This window comes from Sparus aurata, chromosome 4 (genome assembly GCF_900880675.1).
Source record: "Sparus aurata chromosome 4, fSpaAur1.1, whole genome shotgun sequence".
Lineage (NCBI taxonomy): Eukaryota > Metazoa > Chordata > Actinopteri > Spariformes > Sparidae > Sparus > Sparus aurata.
In genome coordinates, this window is record NC_044190.1 from 36,172,303 (window position 1) to 36,194,035 (window position 21,733).

Consider the following 21,733-nt stretch of genomic DNA (forward strand, 5'->3'; position numbering starts at 1 on the left):
AGCAGCAGATTAAGTTATAATGAGAATAATCATTAGTTGCAGCCCTGGTGTTTTTCGGCGTGCGTGGCACAACATCACTCACCATTTAATTCCAGTGCACCTGACACGATAATTAATCGCTTTTGTTTGTTGCCAATCAAGTGATCTCACCTTTTCCCAGTCTTTTTCTTGGTCGTGCTGTTTTTTTTTCCAGGTTTAAAATTGTATTTACACTCGCTGCCTGTTTGGAGTTTTTTGTTTTTGCTGCTGTTTCGCCTGCCAGAATTTTAGAGTTATGCTTGGTTATCCGTGCAAGTGGCCAACAGCGTCCACGAAACCAAAAATATATCTGCGTTTGGCCAGTAGCTGGTTTGAATGCACTTCAATCGCGATGATGTGGAAGTGTTTCCTCTAATGAATGTTCCCTGTGATTGTTCAAGGGATGGTGTTGGTGCGAACGGAGTTGGGCCAGCTCGTGATGGTTCCCCAACAGGCTTTGGCTCAAGCTCAGGCTCAAGCTCAGGCTCAGGCCCAGAACAGCATCTCTCCACGACCTGCCACCCCAACAACAGGAGCATCCTTCAGAGTAACATCTCCACAGGTGAGACTCCACCACGGAAACCAACATGGTAGCTGTTACCCGTACATGTTCATCAGTGTGGCCGCAGCACGCTGTATTACTGCACCATAATGTTTCTTTACAGCTGAGGAGATGGGCTGTTAAACCCGCATGACAGACCTGGCTGTGTTCCGGGGTAGGTCTGGTTTTGACAGGCCTCAGGACACACGCCATGACAGGTTTTGTTTAATTCTTGTCTCCCCATCACTGAACAGATAATGACTCATCTGGTTTGTGTGTACACATGCACGTCACGCACAATGGACTTGTCACTAGTCGTGAAACATTGCTAAAAAGGAATTTAATATTACGGTGGTGATTTTCATTTGGAAGAACGGGTCATTGTTGTGTGCCTGTTTCCTGAATTAGATGCAGGGTTACCTTATCTTTCTCTTACTCATGGTTTTTGGAACCAATAGAAAAATAATAGACATTCCTTTGCAGCCTGTCGGTAGAGACGTTGTAACACTGAACTATTTGTGAATGAGGCTTTTCTAAGGGAAACCCCCCAAAAATAGCAATTACTTTTCAAATTCACGTCGGTCTTTAACACGAGGGCTTACTTACAACAAGCGCACCTTCAGTATTAACAAGGAAAATGCCAATATGTGACCATTATTTACTCTCTTTCTTGTAATAAACACAGATTTCTTTAAGTATACAGAGCATTCACATGTGAGGAAGTTGCCGTTGCTTTAGGGTGGACACAACTTTGTGGACCATTAAACAGATGCACAAACAGAAGAGCAGTGAAAGAGCAACTCTGCTGAGTTCAGTTATGCCCTACGACATGCAGTTCACCAGTTGAGATATGGGGAAGGAAAACCCGTCAATGAAAGAAGGAACTCCGCATCATGTATGACAGTTTGTGAGAAAAGGGATGTGGCAAAGTGTGTGTGTGTGTGTTTTTCTACAAATGTCACGCAAATCATAAGAAGTTGTCGGCCTTTTTGTCGTAGGCAACTCCTACTGCCAGACTGACTGCCTCTAATCCTACCACACACCTTGACGTCCCAAATTCCAGTCTCGTAGTCCTACAGCGAAAAAACTGTGGCTTTAAAAAGGCGGAGAAACTTTCTGACTGATTGACCAACAAACAAAGTAATCAGTAGAGCTGCTGGTTGCAGCTTAACAGGATGGGGCCTCCTCATGTACAAGCACGTCAAACTATGTGTTTAACCAATAACACATGTAACAGCTTTCCTTAGCTTAGTCAAGGAGAACCCTGAAACTATTTTATTTTGAGAGGAATTCTCTAGAATATAAGTGTCTCTATTCTCCGGTGCATCCTTTGTCCTGTTTATGGTGTCAGATACATTTAATGGAAGGGCAGGTCGTGACGTCGCCACTCTTTTACACAGTCTGTATCTGTATAAAGATGATGGATGCAGATCCTCTTCAACATGCACGTGTTGTAGCATTGCTCTCCTTTATGGCCTCACTCGACACTACAAACATCCAAATATATATCTGAGGGAAAACCTGTGTGTGAGTGAAACATTACACCAAATATTAAGTGACTTGGGGCCAAAATCTGTATCTGAACATCCCGATCCCAGGTTTGCAAAAAGTGCATCGGCACAGAAAGCTTTTCTGACATTTGGAGATACATGCTGTTCACAGGGCACTGCCGTTAAATGGTATGCATTGAAAACTGACCCCTATGGGACACCATATTTAGGGACTGAAGACGATGGTGAGGACAAATTGTCATCCATGAGACGAGGAGGACAGAGAAAGGTGTGAGCACACAGATTACTGTAGGACTCTGGACAGCTCATGGTGCTGAAATAAAGCCAAACAAACATGTGAATTTAATAAGCGGGTGACTCACATTTTAAACATATTTAATTTTTCAGTATGATTAAATGAAGAGAGACTCTGTGTCTCAGAAACACAAATGATAGTGAGATTTTTGTCTAGCGGCTGACCTGGCATTGGCAAAAAATATATATATTACTCACACCAACCTGAAGGAGTTGGCGATATGGCGTTTATATAATATCTCAACATGTTTAGGCTATATTGTGATACGCAGTATGTATCTTTAAAGTTTGAAAACTCATAAACGCCGGCACGGGGCGACAGAATCAAATTACACAATATTTTCCACGCATTCAAAGCAGAAACATGTGAGACGGTTAAAACAAATATCAAAGACAACAATCATATACGTACACATACCTGTCAGCCAATGGGACGCCTACACACAGATGGGCTGGCACAGTCATTTTAAATTAAATTCCACCATTTCATCTGTAGTTTCATCAGTCCAGCCAAAGTGTTGGTTATGGATTTAGTTTATATCTGGGGGCACGAATGAAGAATTGTTTGGTGTTTTTAGAAGATATTTATTTATTTATCCATATTCTCTAAGTTTTGTTCTATTTTTCTCAGCTTGCACATTCTGCAGACACTTCACAGAGTGTGTAAATAGCACTTTTCGAAGTGTAATTGGATTGTGCCACATTGAATAGCCACATTTTGGGGTAAGATCTCCTCTATAAGAGCTTGAGCGCTTCCCCTTGGATGCACTTCTCCTCTTTGGTGGACCAGGTACAGTGTCGCACCGTGTCCATTGTCCTGTACTCTGCTCGCCTCTCTGCCAGATTTGGAAATGTGATTGGCCCCCCGAAGCCGCTTGGGCCACATGCCCAGTTCATCTGTGTGTGGGCTTCCCATTGGCTCAAATGTATGTACTGTGTATGTATATGATTTGTTGTCTTTTATGATTTTCACATTTTGTTTGGGTGCCTTTGTGATGTGTTTTGCAGCGACCCTGACGAAGGCCACAAGCAGAAACGTGTTGGTCTGACAGTTAAGTTGTTCTGTATACTACAAGTTGTGCTTTTTGTTTATACATTTTTAAGGCCTCCACACACCACCCAGACTCAAACTCACGGCCAACTGCCTTTATCCGACCACACCGTTGCCTCTCGTCTGACCCGTTCGGCAGAAAAGTTGATTGAAACATCAAGGGCTGCCAATTACACAGTAGTGTGTACGTTCTGCACTTGCGCGAGATCATGTGGCGCTAGTCTCGTGCCAGCGATCCAAAACATGAAAACAGGCAATGACGGAACACAGTGCATTGAAAAACAAGCGCACACCATAGAGTAATTCGCTAGCACACCACCAATCAGAATGGTCATACAGCTAGCACACAACCAATCAGAGTATCCAATGGCTCAGACGGACAACAGAATCGGAGCTGTCCACGCGGTCCCAAAAGCTTCCAACGCAGCTGAACACACCGACCAGATTTGTTCCCGAACTCGTCCGAGTCTCCCCAAACTCTTCAGACGGCCAACAGTTGGCCCGGTGTGTTTCAGGCTTTACCTCAACTTTTTTCCTTCTCTGTGCACCGAGGAAGTAGGCGAAGTTGAGCTAGAAATCTTTCAACATTCAGCAAACGCCAACACCGATCTAATGCCTGTCAGCTGTGTAAGAATTATCCTGGCATTGTCCTTGACGAACACGCTGGCGCTGCTTCATGTCTTGAGCACTTTTAGGCATCTAGTTGTACTAGAAGCACCACTTCCTGGTTCTTTTCTTTCATTGTTTTACTTCTCACAAAGCAAAGGACATCAGAGAGCTGTAACATCGTACAGGCACATGTCCCGTAACGCTTCAGTCCTTCGAGCTCTGCAGAGTCTCTGTCAGTGAGAGAGAGTGATTCGCTAGCAAACCACCAATCAGAATGGTCATACAGCTAGCACACAACCAATCAGAGTATCCAACGGCTCAGACGACCAACAGCCAACGTTCTCAGACTTCGCAAGTTGAATTGGAGCTGTCCACGCAGTCCCAAAAGCTTCCAACGCAGCTGAACACACCGACCAGATTTGTTCCCGAACTCGTCCGAGTCTCCCTAAACTCTTCAGATGGCCAACGGTTGGCCTGGTGTGTTTCAGGCTTTACCTCAACTTTTTTCCTTCTCTGTGCCGAGGAAGTAGGTGAAGTTGAGCTAGAAATCTTTCAACATTCAGCAAACGCCAACACCGATCTAATACCTGTCAGCTGTGTAAGAATTATCCCGGCATTGTCCTTGACGAACACGTCTTGAGCTTCATGTCTTGAGCACTTTTAGGCGTCTAGTTGTACTAGAAGCACCACTTCCTGGTTCTTTTCATTCATTGTTTTATTTCTCCCAAAGCAAAGGACATCAGAGAGCTGTGACATCGTACAGGCACATGTCCCGTAACGCTTCAGTCCTTCGAGCTCTGCAGAGTCTCTGTCAGTGAGAGAGAGTGATTCGCTAACACACCGCCAATCAGAATGGTCATACAGCTAGCACACAACCAATCAGAGTATCCAATGGCTCAGACGGCCAACAGCCAACGTTCTCAGACTTCGCAAGTTGGAGCAGACGCTGTCCATTCAGTCCCAAAAGCTTCCAACGCAGCTGAACACACCGACCAGATTTGTTCCCGAACTCGTCCGAGTCTCCCCAAACTCTTCAGACGGCCAACGGTTGGCCCGGTGTGTTTCAGGCTTTGCCTCAATGGTTTTCCTTCTCTGTGCACCGAGGAAGTAGGCGAAGTTGAGCTAGAAATCTTTCAACATTCAGCAAACGCCAACACCGATCTAATACCTGTCAGCTGTGTAAGAATTATCCCGGCGTTGTCCTTGACGAACACGTCTTGAGCTTCATGTCTTGAGCACTTTTAGGTGTCTAGTTGTACTAGAAGCACCACTTCCTGGTTCTTTTCATTCATTGTTTCATTTCTCCCAAAGCAAAGGACATCAGACCTCTTTGTATGAGGGCTGTAACATCGTACAGGCACTTGTCCCTTAACGCTTCAGTCCGTCGAGCTCTGCAGAGTCTCTGTCAGTGTTAACACCAGCACTGGTGACCTTTGTCAACTCTAATCCCGCTGATTGGGCCGATGTGCGAACTGTAGGAACTTTGATCTAATTATGTGTGGGTACACACACACACACACACACACAGTCGGGTGGGCACCACCTCATTAAGGGAACAGCTCCACTCCAGACCCTAATTGGGATGTGATTAATATGTTAAACTGTGTAATTATAAAGAATGAGTATTCTTGATTATTTTACGTATATATTAAACTGAGATTAATAGGTGAATTAATGTCTCAGGGCTTCCTAATGACTCCATGGGGTCCTCTCATCAAATTTTAACGAGCCACTGAATCATTAATTGGAATTTGCTTATTATCACCTGTGGATACATCATTCATGTAAAAACTTGAGCTTGTGCTGCTGGGTCCACACCTTTGGAACTTAATTGCTTTTAATGAGATTACCAGATGGATCGTCTCTCACGGTTCCTCAGTAAATCAAGTAGGACAGCTGGAGTGGCGCAGATAAATACAGATTCTTATGAGTAGAGCGTCTTAACCTGTCGTCACCTGCGTCTTTCTTACTGACCTCAGAGCAGACACATAGAAATATGTCAGCATTGTTCTTCAAAAGTGTTAGGAAGGGCTGAAACTACCAATTATTTAATTTTTTAATGAATTTACCAAATAATTTTGGATAAATTGAATAACTGGTTGTTCTGTAGAATGTCATAAAATGTTAAAACAGGGCCCTTTTTAATCTCCCAAAGCCCAACGAGGGATGAGAACAAAAAATTACAATAATTTGTAATGATATTAAAGATATAATATGTAACATTTCTGCATAAAATGTCTATAAAGGACTAGAACTTCCCTGTTTCCTGTTGTTTCCATCAACATTCAAACCAAGAGAAATCTGTGATTTTACTCACAGTGCGTTTCATTTGCTCGTCTGTCGCTGTAACTTCCAGGGAAAGATCTCATGATGTGTTGGAGGTGAGGAAGGAGGTTGGTGGATGTAACGAAACATAACATGAATGACACTTTAATGCATTACCTTTTCCGACCAGAGTCACGTCAGATGGAGCATCAAGCTACACATTATATTATATGAATTTATATAGCTCCTACTCGCCCCAAATGTCACTTAACTAAAAGGGATATTCTGGTGTAAATTTAATCCATGGTCTAACACACCGTTAAACTGTGTTAGACTCCCTCTCGAGAGACCAAGTCAGCAGACCGCTAATTTACGGAGTTTTAGCATCCTCAGAAACGACCGCACGACAACAGTAAACTGCAGTAAATGGATCCAAATATAAACCGCCACCAAAAAGCCACAAATAATGCTCAGAACAGCACCAAACTTCAGCAACAGTACAAATAGGGTCTCAGCACATAGTCCGGGGCATCTAACCTCCGCTAGCTTAGCTGGATTTCTACTGAAAAGCTGACTAAATTTACCACTCTTCTGCAGCAGCTTCCTGTTGACGGGAAGTCCCGACGAGTCGATTACCGAGTGCAGTAGAGTTCCGCGGCTCATGGATGAAAATGTATGATTATGACTCCATGGAAAAGCAATCAAAGTTCATATGTGTCTTACCTGCCAGTTTATAACAGTTATTATTGAAGAGCGGACAGGGAAAAGAACGGAATTGAGCATTTCTAACCTGCACTCGGTAATTCGACTAGTCAGGGACTTCCCTGACCCGGAAGCTGATGGAGGAGAGTTGAAATCTGTTTTTAGCTTCCCAATAGAAATCCAGCTAAGCTAGCGGAGGTTAGATGCCCCGGACTATGTGCTGAGACCCTATTTGTACTGTTGCTGAAGTTTGGTGCTGTTCTGAGCATTATTTGTGGCTTTTTGGTGGCGGTTTATATTTGGATCCATTTACTGCAGTGTATTGTTGTCGTGCGGTCGTTTCTGAGGTTGATAAAACGCCGTAAATTAGCGGTCTGCTAACTTGATCTCTCGAGAGGGAGTCTAACACAGTTTCACGGTGATTTAGACCATGGATTAAACTTACACCGGAATATCCCTTTAATCAAACATCTGTTTTTGTTCGATCAGCATTCCAAATTCCAAAAACTGAGTCGGTATTCATGCAGATATTTACTTCACTATCGCAGAAGATAAAGAAAAGCATAAGGGTTATTCTAATTTGTTACTTGGTTGTTAAAATTGCTGATCGGTTTTCTGGCAGTTGACTAATTGTTTTAGCTCGAATGGCAGGTTAGGCTGTCAGTTACAGCACACAGTAGAACCAATCACAATGTTTACTGACATTAACCTCCAGGTAGAAAACCCCTGCATCACACATAAGATCACATGAAATTAAATTTTAAAGTGCTTGTTTGATGCTTTAATATCTTATTGATGACAGGAGTTCACCTCAAAACTAGCAGTTAGTCTGAGATGTAGATATAAAAGACGCCAGCAGAGCAACATAGTACGTGAAATAAGTGCAGCAGAAACAGGCAGATGGAGCGGGACCACTGTGTTTGCTGTATATCTTCAGACGGTACAGATACGGCTATAAATAACACAATGACATGTCTCCACGATGCAAATAAACCGCCAGCTGTGTACACAAAACAACTCGTGTTGACGTCACGACGATTCCCCTTAAAGATTCCAGCTCAGAGTGTTTTGAAACTCAACTTTCACAGGTAACTGAGGGGTAAACGTTGGCACTTTAGTGGATTGCATCCTCTGTAGACATTCAAATACAGTCCTGTGATCAACTAACCTGCCTGGCACACAGCAAACTGTTAAAAAACACTTCTCATCTTGTGCTTTAAGTGGCTAAATTGGCTAAAAGTGCTCTAATAGTGAGTAATGCAGTACAAGTGGCTTTTTAATGACTCTCAGTTGAACCATGTGCTCAGATGATGCCAAAGATAAACAGCAAGTTTTCTAAATGCTCGAGACGGGAGCCTGTTTTGCATTCAAGGCAAACTTCCCTTTAAAAAGTTAAGAACCAAGTTCCAGCGCACTCTTTTGTTCGGACCTCTCAAGGCCGGAGTAAAGAGGCCCTCTGTAGATCTCAAGTGCCGGTTCGTCATATCACCAACTGTGAGGACAAAAGGCTGACACTAGAGGGCGGCATGTCATTGTTTTTACCTTCTGTGTGTTCCTACTTCTGCTTCCACTCATGAGTTTAATCCTTTTCTTATGCCTGTGACATTTTATACACCTAGTACATCATCCTAGTTCATGCTATTATTTATATTGTTATACAGAACAGTATTTATGAATGCAGAAAGGACACAGAGATTAGAATAGTATGACACTGGTTAGTGCTATTCAATCTGACAATGAGCGCGAGAGGGGAATACAGCCTACAGTACCAAACACATTCATAATGTATGGCCGTGCCATGCTAGTGTTTGATATACCCATCATGCAGCAGCAGTATGACACCGTGCTGTCAGGTGGGTAGTTTCACGCTCTCGGGCAGTTTATCGCTACACAGATTGAGCTGTCTGAGGCCGCGTAACTCCTATCAACACCGAGATTAAGTGCTTTTCCCATCTCTAAAGGATCATTTCACCCTTAGTTACTCTCGCAGCAGAGGACACTTCATGGCGATACACCCCACGGCGGGTGCAAATGTTAGCCACGACTGAAGTCCGCACCCGTCCCACAGCAGCGGCCCCCTCCTCCTCCTGCTGCCTCTGCACTCTTAGCCAGCCAACCTGTATCCATCCTGATGTGAACCGCTCTCAAAAGAGAGTCGCAGATTGTCATCGCCTCTCGCAGTCGCGCTGATGACAAATTAGCGGGGCCGCGGCGTTGCCGTCTCGACAGGAAAAGCAGAAGCAGGGAAATGAAAGGGAATGGTGTTTATTCCCAGAGCTCAACCCCTCTGTCGGCCTGTCACTCTTCCCATGACCCTGAGGGGAGAAACGGAAGGCATCCTGAGCTTCCTTCCTTCCATACCTGTTAAATCATTCATCATCCAACTGCCTGATTATTTTAAAAAGCTAACAAGGCTTTGGTTCTTGCGTGTGTGTGTGTGTGTGTGTGTCTGTCTGCATGTGTGTGTGAGAGGGAGAGAGAGTGAGCGAGAGAGAGGCATAGCTAGCGGTGGGATGCACCCCGTGGCTCTAACCGCCCCCCCCCCTTTACCCCCGCCGCCACCCCCCATCCCCTCTCCCCACATCCCTCATACACCCACTTCCCCCCAAACTCCTCAGTACAAGATTCTTTTGCATCGTACAAAACTTTTAGCGGAGGGGAAACTCCCTCCTCCTCCTCCTCCTCCTCCTCTCTTATCCTACTTCTTCTCCTCGACACTCTCTTCGCCTCTCTGCCTCTTTTTCTGTCCTCGCCGTCGCTGCGTGTCTGTTTGTTGTGCGAGACGAGTGCAGTTTATCATGAGCCCTAATGTGTGTGTGTGTGTGTGTGTGTGTGTGTCTGCTCTCTCCGCTGTCTAGTGCTTGTCAAGTGTGTTTGTGTGTGAATGCTCTGCCCAGTCTGTGAATGGACGGCTGTGTGCCAGAGGTCGGGGCAGAGGCCCTCTTGGGTTGTCTTGGCCCATAGACAGGATTAGCAGCCTGGAAGTGTGTGTGTGTGTGTCTGGGTTGTTTTTACTGTTTGTGTGTGTGTGTGTGTGTGTGTGTGTGTGTGAAGCCACGTGGTTTTGCGGCTGTTGGCACTCACTCAAGCCATCCAGTTGCCTCTCGTGCCTTCAATTTTCCAATAAAGAAACCTGAGTTATGTCATATTTATGTTTATTTTAAATATACTGTCAGTGTATTTTGTCTCCACGTCCATGCTGTTTAGTTATTAGTGTGTGCACTGTCTTTAAATACAAAGAGAACCTGCATCTTACCTTCTTTGCAGGTGCAATATGAAATCATTTTAGTTTAAAGAAATAAACAAACAAACAAGATTATCAACAGAATGCAAAAAAAAACGAAGGGTTTTGACGATATGTCACAGACGTCGATGTGTTGTGTTGTATTTAAGTTAGCATGCTAACCGGCTAGCCCTCGTAAACTAGCTTCTTCCTTTTACAACCACTTTGAGCTCCAGACCGCTAACTGCACGGCTACCTGAGATAGCACAGTTACGGTTAGCAGCAGTTAGCGGTTGATATATTGCACCCCTCCTGGAAAAACCAGCATAGACCAGCATCAAAACCAGCACAAAACACCAGGCACCAGCAAGACCAGCATAGATTGTGTTGTGTTTTGGTGCTTGTCTATGCTGTTTTTCAGCAGGGACCCTGTTTTTTTTTGCAGTATGAACTCAAGAGGTGTCCAGTTCTCACATATTGCACCTTGACATACATACTGCATCTCATGAATGACTATAAGCATGCACGGTGTGAGCTGAAGTGCCAATATTCAATCTTCTTTCCCTCCTCTGCCATCTTGCTAGCTAGCTAACCTTGCAGACGCCACCAAATTGACCCCCAATTAATCTGAGGGCTCGCTAGGGCCTCATCTGATTCACCAAATTGCAGGATGTAATGTGAACGCCTGCTGTTGCAGTGTGTTTGTTAAATATGACTCATCGTTCGGCGCTCATTGAGAATATTGTTGAATGCAGCGTTGCCATCTCACATTCGCTGTACTGTACTTTGAATACATACTGCTCAGTGTCTCTAATCTATGCAGATTTCAAACCCAGTTCATGCACATGAGAAGAGATAACTCCAAAAACACAATGTCACAAGCAGAATCCACGCTCAGCCTCCTGCTCATCGAGTGCATGAATAAACGATGAAACGAAACGAAACGCCTACCCGAGACGTGTTTGAGCAACCAAATGTCTTGATTGCTTTCAGTCCTCTATAGCTGGAGGAATGTGTACAAAAGGTGCTGCAATCCCAACACACGGTTCAGCGTGGTTGTTGAACCTCCCTTAAATTAAAACTGAATGTCAGCACTTAAACCTCCCACTTCATGTTTCATTTAAAATATACTTTGCTTTAAAAAAGAGCCAGCAGTACGGCACTAAAAAAGGATACGTCCAAATAATTCCCTAGCAAAACTTTACCGTACATGTAGATGAATACAAACCAGCCTGGTCTCTCTTGTTAATCTTAAGAAGTTTATGGTTTTATCTAATATCTGTTAGTTGTGCAGCTGTTCTTAACCCCTTAAGGAACACCGTTCCAACATAGGAACACCCTTCACTAAACGAACACCCTTCGTAAAAACGAATCGTTTTTTTGCTAATAGTTTTAAGCATCAGATCTTAGCGGTATATACTCTCACTGTTGGAAAGCTGAGACTGTCGTGATTATTTTAAGCTCAAACACAAAGGAAAAAAGTTATTTCCAGACCATGTAATAGCCTTCTAAACTCACCATGACACAACATTAGAAAGAGCCCTCTACCGCAAGAAGCAAGAATGCCTACATACCTTTGGAGTGTTCCCTTTTTCCACAGCTACAACGTCATGCCACAATTTTTTTTTCATAGCTCGCCAAGAGTCCATAGAATGGGAATATCCATGTCATTTTACCCAAAGCTAGCTACAGGTGTCGAAAAAGCAAGAAACCCCAGGGTCTTAGCTTTCATTTGAGACCAAGATGATGTTTCTAGGTAAAGGGGTTCTCAAGTTATAAGCCTTTGAATCTCAGTAGGCACTCTTGGAAAAAAAGGACCCAAGCAAAACGCACAGACATGCCTTTAGAAAAAAAATTGTGAAAAATCAATTTTTTAGTCTTTTGACTTCAAATTTTGAGTGTAGCAAGCTGAGACCTGTGGCCATGGCCTAATTGTGTCTGCTGTGTCCATAGACATACCTGAACCCTTATATCTTAGTCAGTTTATTGACATTTGAATTGGACGGAAACCAAAACCTGTGTTCCAACCTCTGTAACTCTGAGTCAGTATGTCATAGAATCACACTTACACTTCTCGAAAAAACTTGAGGGTGTTACCTTTCCAATGGTACCAAGCACTGAGTCTCAAACTATGTGGGAGCTGTCATGCTTTTAATTTCGGTATGTCGTTTTGGAAAAAGAACCTTAAAATGGGGGCGTTCATTAAGAGGTTAAACTAGCGTCATCGAAACAGAGGACTTTTGTAGTCAGTTCCTATTCAGAGGTGATTTCAGACTCAAAAATGTGTTTAAGTCTTGCATTTATTGACTCATTCATCCCTTCATAACTTCATTAATTTGACTACAATGTACAGAGTTGTGTTTTATTATCTCTCCTCCATGAGACCTCAGTAGGAGTAGATCCGGAGACTTATTTCAAGGTGAAATCAGGTCTTTTTCGCAGATGGTTTTTTCTACACTTACTTCTGCTATTAATTGGATTAGTCCTTCCAGTTATTATGGTTGCCTGCAGGTTTCATTAAAGCAAATTCCAATTAGATAGTGTTCGGAGAAAACAACACCTACATATTCCAGAGTGAAAGTTTGAGGAATGTGTTGCCAAAGGTCTCAGGAGTCAGTGAATGAACGTTTCCTCTGTCTGTTTCAAAGTTGTGACTTTATGTAACACATGTGTAACATCATGCATTCACGCTAAAAGTTACACGGTCAGCTGCAGCATTTAGCCGACAAGATCTTCCTCGCTAATCAGTCATCTGCAGTTTTTTTTCTTCTCGTATTCAGATGATGTTGTAAGTCAGTTCAGTAACGAAGATTTTCCAATGCCCTGTTCGTAAACCGTCCCTTCTCCAGCTCCTGTTCAGGTAAATGTCACCGGTGTGGTTGCCGGTCACGAGGCCCCGGCAGTACGACACCATGACCCACTGCTACCTGAACCAAACATGCTCCTCTCTGGTTCGGTCCTTGGCGTCACTGACATGCTGCCACCTCCTTTTCTTCTCTCCTGCTGTCATGACCTTTCCTCATCTGTCTGCGAGGCACGCTACTTGCTCTTTTTCTTCCTCTGTCTCTCTCTCGTGCTGTCCCGGTCTTTTCCCTGCCCTCCGCTTTCCACTTCCTCCTCGCTCTTTCTTTCACCTCTGGGACTGACAAAGATTCACCTTCGCTGTTTTTCTCTTTTGAGGGTGCTATGTATTCCTTTGTCTCACTCGGTTCCCTTCCTCTCCCGCTTCTCTCTGATATCTTTATGCTCTTCTCGTTTGTCCTTTTTCTTCCCTCTGCCTCTGTGTGTTGCTCTCTTTCTTTCATGCAGTCTCCTGTGACCTCTCAGACCACCAGGCAGTGTCCTTTGACCCCAGCCAAGATGGTACCGTCTGCCTCTCCCACTCCTTCCAGCCCTGCCCTTCAGACCTCCTCCTCCTCCTCTTCTCCTCTCTCTCCTCCTCCTCCTCCTCCTGTCCTGCACTCCGCCCAGTGAGATAACCCTCCTTTACTCGCCTGTTTTTTCCGTCCTCTGCCTCTCGTTTTCTTCCTTTAGCATCCCTGACCAGTGATGCAAAGAAATAGTGTGTTGACTCAGTGGTTGTCTGGAGGTCACACAGTTTGTTGGATATTCTGGGGGAGCCTAAAATGACGAGACCTGTTATTTTGCTGTGTCTGCAAAGAATTGACTCAAATACTCCCTTTAAAAAACACCTGACATTTGAAAAATGAATTCCAAGATGATGGAAGATGATAGAAAAGGTTCTTCTTAGCTAACTTGCACAGATACACACGATTTTAATCTTTTAAAAGGTCCAGCGTTGTAGAAAGAGACATTTCCATTTCTTTTTCCTTGTGACTCAAAAATGGAAACCATGCACTCATTACCAGGACTTCTGTAAGGTTGTGATGTCACAACCATACCGCCACGACGCCAGTGTGGGGGTTGCAAACACGCCGGCAGAGCTAATGTCGAAACATGGTGGCTGGGAGGGCTGACCAATCAGAGCGGGCTAGGAGAGTACACGCACATCCATTCACCAAAAAAACATGGTTACCTATTCTTCATATGTTTGCTCGAAAATTCACTTATGTTTTGTTTATTTTCAGCTCTTTTGTGGCTAAATGGGTGCGCTTATTTGCGCCCTCTTTCCCCCAAGCCTAGTCCGCCCTGATTGGTCAGCTCTTTCAGGCCTGAGCAGGCACCACCCACCATGTTTCCACATCAGCTCGGTCAGTGTTTTTGCAACCACGGCCATGCTGGAGGCGTGGTTGTGTGGTTACGACATAGACAGATATTGGATGATGAATAGAGATGCTGCTCCAGTAGACAGTGTGAGAAAAATAATATGTCATGTGAACATTTTCCAGTAGACACCCTCCAAAAAAAGACCAGAAAATGAGCATCCTACGGGAACTTTAACTTTTCCTAATTACTGCAATTTTCCAACAAATCTGTGTGTGAATGCAAATTCATTGCCAACTTGAATGTCACATCTTAACCTGAGCACATAAAGGCACAATCCTAAATCTTCAGCACTGATTATTAATTATTCTGAGCATTTACAAGCTGCTGTGTGATGTAATCATTTGATTGTTAAAGATACAGTTAACGAACATCAAGTAATCCATCTACAGAATATATAAAAACCCCTTTTATTTTCAAAACATAATTCTGGAAGTTGTTTGCAGAGAAAATTGGAAACACAAACTGATTTCCACCAGCAGGAACAAATTCGGCTCCCGGCTATCGCTGCCCTGGCTACTCATCATAGCATCCTGTGCTGTACGCTAGCTCTGCGGGAGATAATATTTTAAGTTAACCTCTCGTCTTCTAAAGAACCGAGGCTCTGGAGGCTCTGATCAGACCCAGTGTTTCGGATCCAAATGCCGTGTTTTTTAGACTGTATCCAGATCCTGTTTATGTGTAGCGCAGATTTTGATTTCCCTGCTAATATTTTTATGTATTTGTGGAGAAACTTTGTTTGTGCTCAACAGAAAACACGCTCAGAGTCGAGGATCACTGCGGCTGCTTGGCACCTTGTTGCTGCTTCAGACTTGACCTTTTCTTCTGTGTTTGGGTGATTTCTCGTTATACACCAGGCAGCTCTTCAGTGCAGATAAAGAAACATTTTGAATACTTTGGCTGACTCTACACGATAGGACTACATCACGTTTGTGGACGTATATGCGGTCTTGCCCTCCACGCTTGTGTGACTGAAGTGATCAGGCCCTTGTGTGCATTCACACCTGTATTTAGAACTGTCCACTTATGATTGCCTCACATAAGATGTATTTTATTGCCAAGTGTGAACAGGCCCTGAGAGGTTTCAAAGAGGTGATGAGGGCTTTAGAGTGAGAGACCGCTGACGGCGCCAAATCATCTGTTGAAAGCAGAATTTGTGTTTTGGATGTGAGATATTTTACATTCATTAACCGCTCACATGTCATTACGAGACAGCAGACGATAGGCGTTTAACGTTTGGTATGACCAGGACCAGACCTTGATAGGAGGTTTCCCTTGTCAGGTAGGTCGCTCTTAAGGAAAGCTCCCGTCTTTCCCAGCCTCTAGCCTGTCACCACCTCCCCTTCCTCCTCCTTGTCTGTTAAGCGATGTCCACCGAAGTCAGGACACCAGATGTGACAGGAGCGCTGTGGCGCCTGCCTCCTGTTCTCTGTGGCCTTGCTGCCGGCGAGGCGTCACGTCCTGTTTATCTCTCTGTCTCTTCCTTGCTCTTCCAGAAGGGCCCCGTGGCGCCGGCCGTGGCGGTGACGGCTCCGCAGCAGACCCCCGTGGTTGTGGCCCCCCAGGCCCTGGCCCAGCCTGCCTCCCAGCCAGTGCAGCCTCCGCAGACGGGCATCGCCTCGCCGCCCGGAGGTCCTGTCGTGTCCCAGGTCCGTACTCTCCGCCACCCTTCCCCCACTCCGCCCCCTTCGCCGCCCCCGCTCCACCCTCAAGGGCGCGGGCACTGTCACAGCTGCCAGCAGGCTGGCTGTGTCACAAGCTCAGCCCCGGACCAACAGCCTCGCCGCCTCACACAGCTGGCCATGCATCCAGAGTCTCACACATGCCCACACACGTTTGCACTCATACATTCACACAAGTGTATGCCGACCCAAGGACATGCAGACATAAAGGCACAGACGCACGGGGAATTCAGGGACACAAGGACTCACAGATACAGCCGGAGATGAAGATACACTCACACACTCACACACTCACAGATCTCCACATATCACAGCCTGATAAACCTTACAGGTGCTACAATGTGGTGCCACTGGCAGTTTGAGCGAACAGGTGTAATGTCTCGTTTTACAACAAAGATGATTGCACGCTAACGTGTACGATGCTGTGATATGAGACTGACGCTTCTCTACATCTTTATTAGTCAGTCACTTCATTCTTCTTTGCTGAGTATTGATAAAAGAAAGTCAGCACAAATACAAGACCTCCTGCTCTCTGCTTATGATTTGATCCAAGGCCTTTCTTTCCTATATTGGCACTCTTGACCAAAAGCAATATTAAAAGTTAATCCGAACCTGAGGAATAACCTCTTTGACCCTGAAGCCTTCTGAGACAGTGAGCAACGTATAGCTCGAGCTGCCGTATTTTCCTTTTTCCTTTAAGCACAGAAGTTAAATAATTGTCTTCTTATCTTGTACAGGAAATGCAAGAGAATGTCAAGAAGTGTAAGAATTTCCTGGCCACACTCATCAAGCTGGCGTCTCACAACTCTCCGTCCCCCGAGACTTCCAAGAACGTCAAGGCTCTGGTTCAGGACCTGCTGGTGAGCTGCACGAACCAACAAACCAACAAACCAACAAACCAACAAACCATCTCTGTTCTCATGGAGAACATTGAAATGTTTGCAAAGTGTCAGTCACTCTTGTCAGGATCATGTGCACCCACAGTTTTCAAGCATTATCGTTGTATTTTAGGAACTCTTAAGTGTTCAATTCGATATTTACAAAAACCTGCCGGTCTCCTGACAGCTGCTTCTCAGTTAGCACTGGAACAAAGTTCCTATTTATCCGATTGACCGAAGTAACAGTGTTTCTTCAGTCACTCTTTTTAAAAGTGTGACCTAACTTTTTCGCAGTTTAAAACGTAAGTAGGAGTAAGTCAAAGTCGACACTTCTGTGTGTTCATGCATTGAATATTTTAAACCTGTAGATGGCAGCATAAAACTCTTTCCAAAACCCTAGTCTCAACCATGAATTTTCATCGTTTGCACAGGTGCACATTAATGAGCTGCTCCCTGAGGTGTCAGGATGGGAGTTGAAGGGTTGATCATCAGCTCCGATGACTGGATGTCTTCTTGTTGTGTACTTAACGATGGGCCTCTCTTGTACTTTCACCTGACAGGATGCCAAGATCGAACCGGAGGAGTTCACCAGCCGGCTGCAGACTGAGCTCAAGTCGTCTCCGCAGCCTTACCTGGTGCCCTTTCTCAAGGTGTGGTTCTTGATTCTAAACCTTTCTTTTTTAATCTTCTCTCTAAGCCAGCTCTGCCAAAACTGCTATCTCAGCGGCCGAGGCATTTGTTTCCTGACCTGGATCTGTTACTCATTCCCTACATGTCAACAATCCTCATTTCTAACTATCTAACTCCTCCTCTTTCACCAGAGCCCTGCATTAACAGTTAACCAATTAACCTTAGTTACCCCTGACATAAAATCGTTGGCTAACTTACGTCTTAAGAAAAATCCCCTAACGTAAATCCTCAAGCCGGCCCTCTCCTGTATTTTTCTAAAATGAGCGCCTTAAGTAGTCCTTTCTTTGGCACCAGGGCTAGTGATGGCTAGGTCTGACAGTAGAATGATACACACACACACACACACACAAACACACACACACACACACACACACACACACACACACACACACACATCCCTCTGGCCTGACTCCTGACTGTGTGTGACAGTGGCCCCTGAGGTTGTCCCTGCCAGTAGCCAGCAGGTTTCTCCAGCCAGCCGTGATGAGCGTCACATCAAGGCGCCCGACTGCCCAACCCGGCCACAAACACATGTTGTCATGCAATGTTAGGCCGCTTACGTCAAAAAATCTGCCTGAAATAGTCTGTATGCAGCAACTTGAGCTCCTCAGGTCGGCGGTGACAGCGGGTTATCAGCAACGGCCAGCGGCCGCGTCTCGTAGCGTATGCAATATTAAACACACTGTAGATACACTGACCTAAAATTAAATCAAACTGACTGCAGGAGTTATTGTTTTTTTCTGACGTATAGAACCACATGAATCACAGTGTGGGAAGTACAGGTGTTGTCACATGTCTCAGCAGGTGTTTCTTCAGCTGCCTGTAACCGTGTTTTTATGATAACATCGTGCTAAATTAGCCGCTGACCACAGCAGCGCTTGTGTGTGCAGCTGCGTGTGGTGTTTTCTCATGCATGCCTGTTTTGCTGTTTGACTACAAACTCTGGCCTCTCTCCGCCCGTCAACAGAAGAGCCTCCCGGCCCTGAGGCTGTCTTTGCTGAATAGTCAGCAGTCCCTGACCCAGCCCCCGCAGCAGGGAGTCAAACCAGCACCCTGCGGCACCCCCCCTGCCATCGTGGCCGGGCCAGCTGTCCGCATACGCCACCCGAACAGCGTCAGCACCTCTGCGGGTGCCAGCGCGCTGCCCGCCGGGACGCTGGGACATGCAGCTGCTGTGGTATGTATGGGGCTGACCAGCTGGAGCAGATCCCACTGCACACTCACTTATCACATGTACAGTTTACATAAGGTGACATGAAATAGAGCCAGTTATTATGTAAATGTGCACAGAAGTGTGTGTGTGTGGTGTGTGTGTGTGCGCATGGAGAGCTGGAGAGTGGTCAGGTAATAGATGTGACAAATATTTACCCACAATATTCCTACATTCAATAGAGAACTGCTGGAATGTGATGGATGCAGACCTGCGGGGGGTGGTGGTGGTGGTGTGTGTGTGTGATGTGCGTGTGTTTGTGTGTTGATAGGTCTTATACAAGGGCTGAATTATCAGGCTGGAGAGTGTCACAGTGCCATGGCTGGGAGTCACACAGCCAACAGTGAGTTAGAGTCACACTTTAGCTCACAGACTCGCTGAGGATTCACGCTCAGTTTACCAGAAAAGAAAGAGGTGGGCTTCAATATACAGCGCGCACGGTTATCTGAACAAGATCAATGAGTTCAGATGCTCATGCAAACGCAGGATGAAGATGCAAAACGGGAAGGAAATATTGATTTGTTAGGTAAAGGATGCACGCACGTATTATAAACCTGCATGTGCACCACGCAAACTGTGGTACTGGCCGCTGATCAGAGCAGATGGCGGTCGAGCACTTGGCTGAAGGGCACCTTGTTGATAATTGTTTACTCCTGCCCAGAGTTTTGACAGCAGATTAGTAAAGTTCCTGACTCAGGAACTTTGCAGGGACAACATCATTTTCTACCCTTTTTAAACGCCTGATATCACGTCTGCAAGGTACATAAATAAAGTTTGTCTCTGTGTTTTTCTTGTCTGTAGCAGATAGAAAAGAAGTGTGCTGTGCTCTTACAGATTTGACCCTGGAGATGAATATGCTAGGCTAAGTTCAAATACATGGAGGCTTTAAAGACGCTTCTTTAGGGTACTTTCTGAGATATAACAGCGAGTTATATAATCCTTTAGAAATGCAGGTCATGGGTCCGGTACATTCGTGATATGCAGTATTGTGTTAGAACCTTTTGACCTTCATCAGATGGCTTACGAGACGCTAAACAGCATCAACAACCAGGATGATCGCATCGCAATCTACAGTCCCACAAGTTTAAGAAGGGAACATTTAAAAAGATTAGATTTATAGAGTGTCTGGATGATTTTAAGGGTGATAGCAATGCCAGTATTATTGAAAAAACAATCTGATATCGATGTATGGGATGATACAGACACACTTTTTGCAATAATCACTTAAATGTGGTGATCAAACACTTGTGACAAAGATATATATATAACATTTGCAGGAGATTTTACAGTTTAACATCAGATTTTATTGTCTAAAATGACAACAGTGCACTAAAACTTCACTTGGAATTAGGGATGCTAATAAGTAATGATTAATTGATTAATCGCTATTAAGAATTTAACTGATTAAAGATGTATTAAATGACAATCAGCGATGGGAGCAAATACATCTACAAGTATCTTTCATTAAATTCAAAGTGAATGGATTTCATACAAATGGATGTTATGGCATTTCAGCCATTTAGTAATCTCAGTATGGGTTGGATTTTATCGGGCCAGTATTTTGTGTTCCGAAGTTGTGTTACAGCCAGCGAATGCGCATTTGCTGTCAGCTTTTTAACCGCCAGCATTCACAGTAGTTCAGAACTTTCTTCTCTCGTTCTTTTGTGTTGTTAAGTTTATCAGTCGGGTAACGGGTGTTTACTTTATCTGTTCTTCTTACTCTTGATGTAGCATCGACCATCCGAAGGCATCCGACTTTTGATTAAAGAAACTGCTTAAAATTTGCATCCCTACTTGGAATTTAATCATTTTAAATAAGTCAAGCATCTTTTATTTCTATTTTAATCTCTAAAAAAAGTTTTCCTTTTGTAGTGTATATCCTACATCGTATATGTCACAAATATAGCTGTGGTAGGCCGATATCTGTCGACTAATATATCAGTCGGGCTCTGCGATGAATCCATTGATTTCTATTTTAGCTGAATTTTCTATAGATTTTGCCCGAACATTACCTTCAGACAGTTCAAACAAATCAGGAGCACAAATAGTTTTTCAAACAGATGATTCCTCGACTCGCTGCAACACACCAAATGAAATTCATCCTCGACAAAACCAAGATTATAAAAAAAAAACACATAAAGGCCGCTCTTTAGGAACGTCTCTATATATATTTACTTAACTCAAATAACAGCAGTAACCAAGTCTTAATTGAGCACGCAGGGACCTCAGCCTGAGTCGGAATCTTTGATCATCCCTCCGTTGTTCCCCGTGCATCTTTAAAAGTTTTTGTTTGTTTTAAACTGCAAACTGTTCCTCAAAAAAAAAAAAAAATCCCGATCCAGGTCAAAGATCTTTTTTTTAAGTCAGCCTTTCCTCTGGTAGTACCCAAGGTTGTGAGCAGGTCATTCGGTCACAGTGCGGAGATGCAGCTGAGGTCAGGCCCAGGTAACCTGCAAGGTCCAGCGCAGGACGGGCTCGCTCCACTCACAGCGGTATCGCAGTACCATGTGTGTGTGTGTGTGTGTGTGTGTGTGTGTGTGTGTGTGTGTGTGTGTGTGTGTACATGCACACTGGAAATAATGTGTTCACGCACAGCTCAGGCGTCTGTGGACGGGTCAAGTGAGGTCAGACTCAGATTGGTCCAGGCAGAGGGGTGGGCGAGCTCGAGGGTTCTGTCTTTCTCCTTTGCATATTCCCTCCTCCTTCCTCCTCTCCCTCTCTCACCATTTTCCTCACTCGCTTTTTCTCTCACACTTGCTTTCCCTCTCTCCCCCCCCCCCCCCCCTCCTCTCTCTCACTCTCTCTCCATCACTTTCAGCCAGTTTCTCTCACTGT

General features: G+C 44.6%; 1 protein-coding gene across 1 annotated transcript in view; it reads left to right on the forward strand.

Moving 5' to 3' along the window:
- Positions 1 to 21,733, forward strand: part of LOC115580112 (transcription initiation factor TFIID subunit 4) — a 94,365-nt gene that overhangs the window by 3,120 nt on the left and 69,512 nt on the right. The window contains 7 exon segments of the mRNA XM_075488170.1: positions 420 to 580; positions 13,524 to 13,631; positions 13,634 to 13,684; positions 15,935 to 16,087; positions 16,858 to 16,980; positions 17,559 to 17,648; positions 18,656 to 18,865. Coding sequence (XP_075344285.1) covers positions 420 to 580; positions 13,524 to 13,631; positions 13,634 to 13,684; positions 15,935 to 16,087; positions 16,858 to 16,980; positions 17,559 to 17,648; positions 18,656 to 18,865 — 896 coding nt within the window.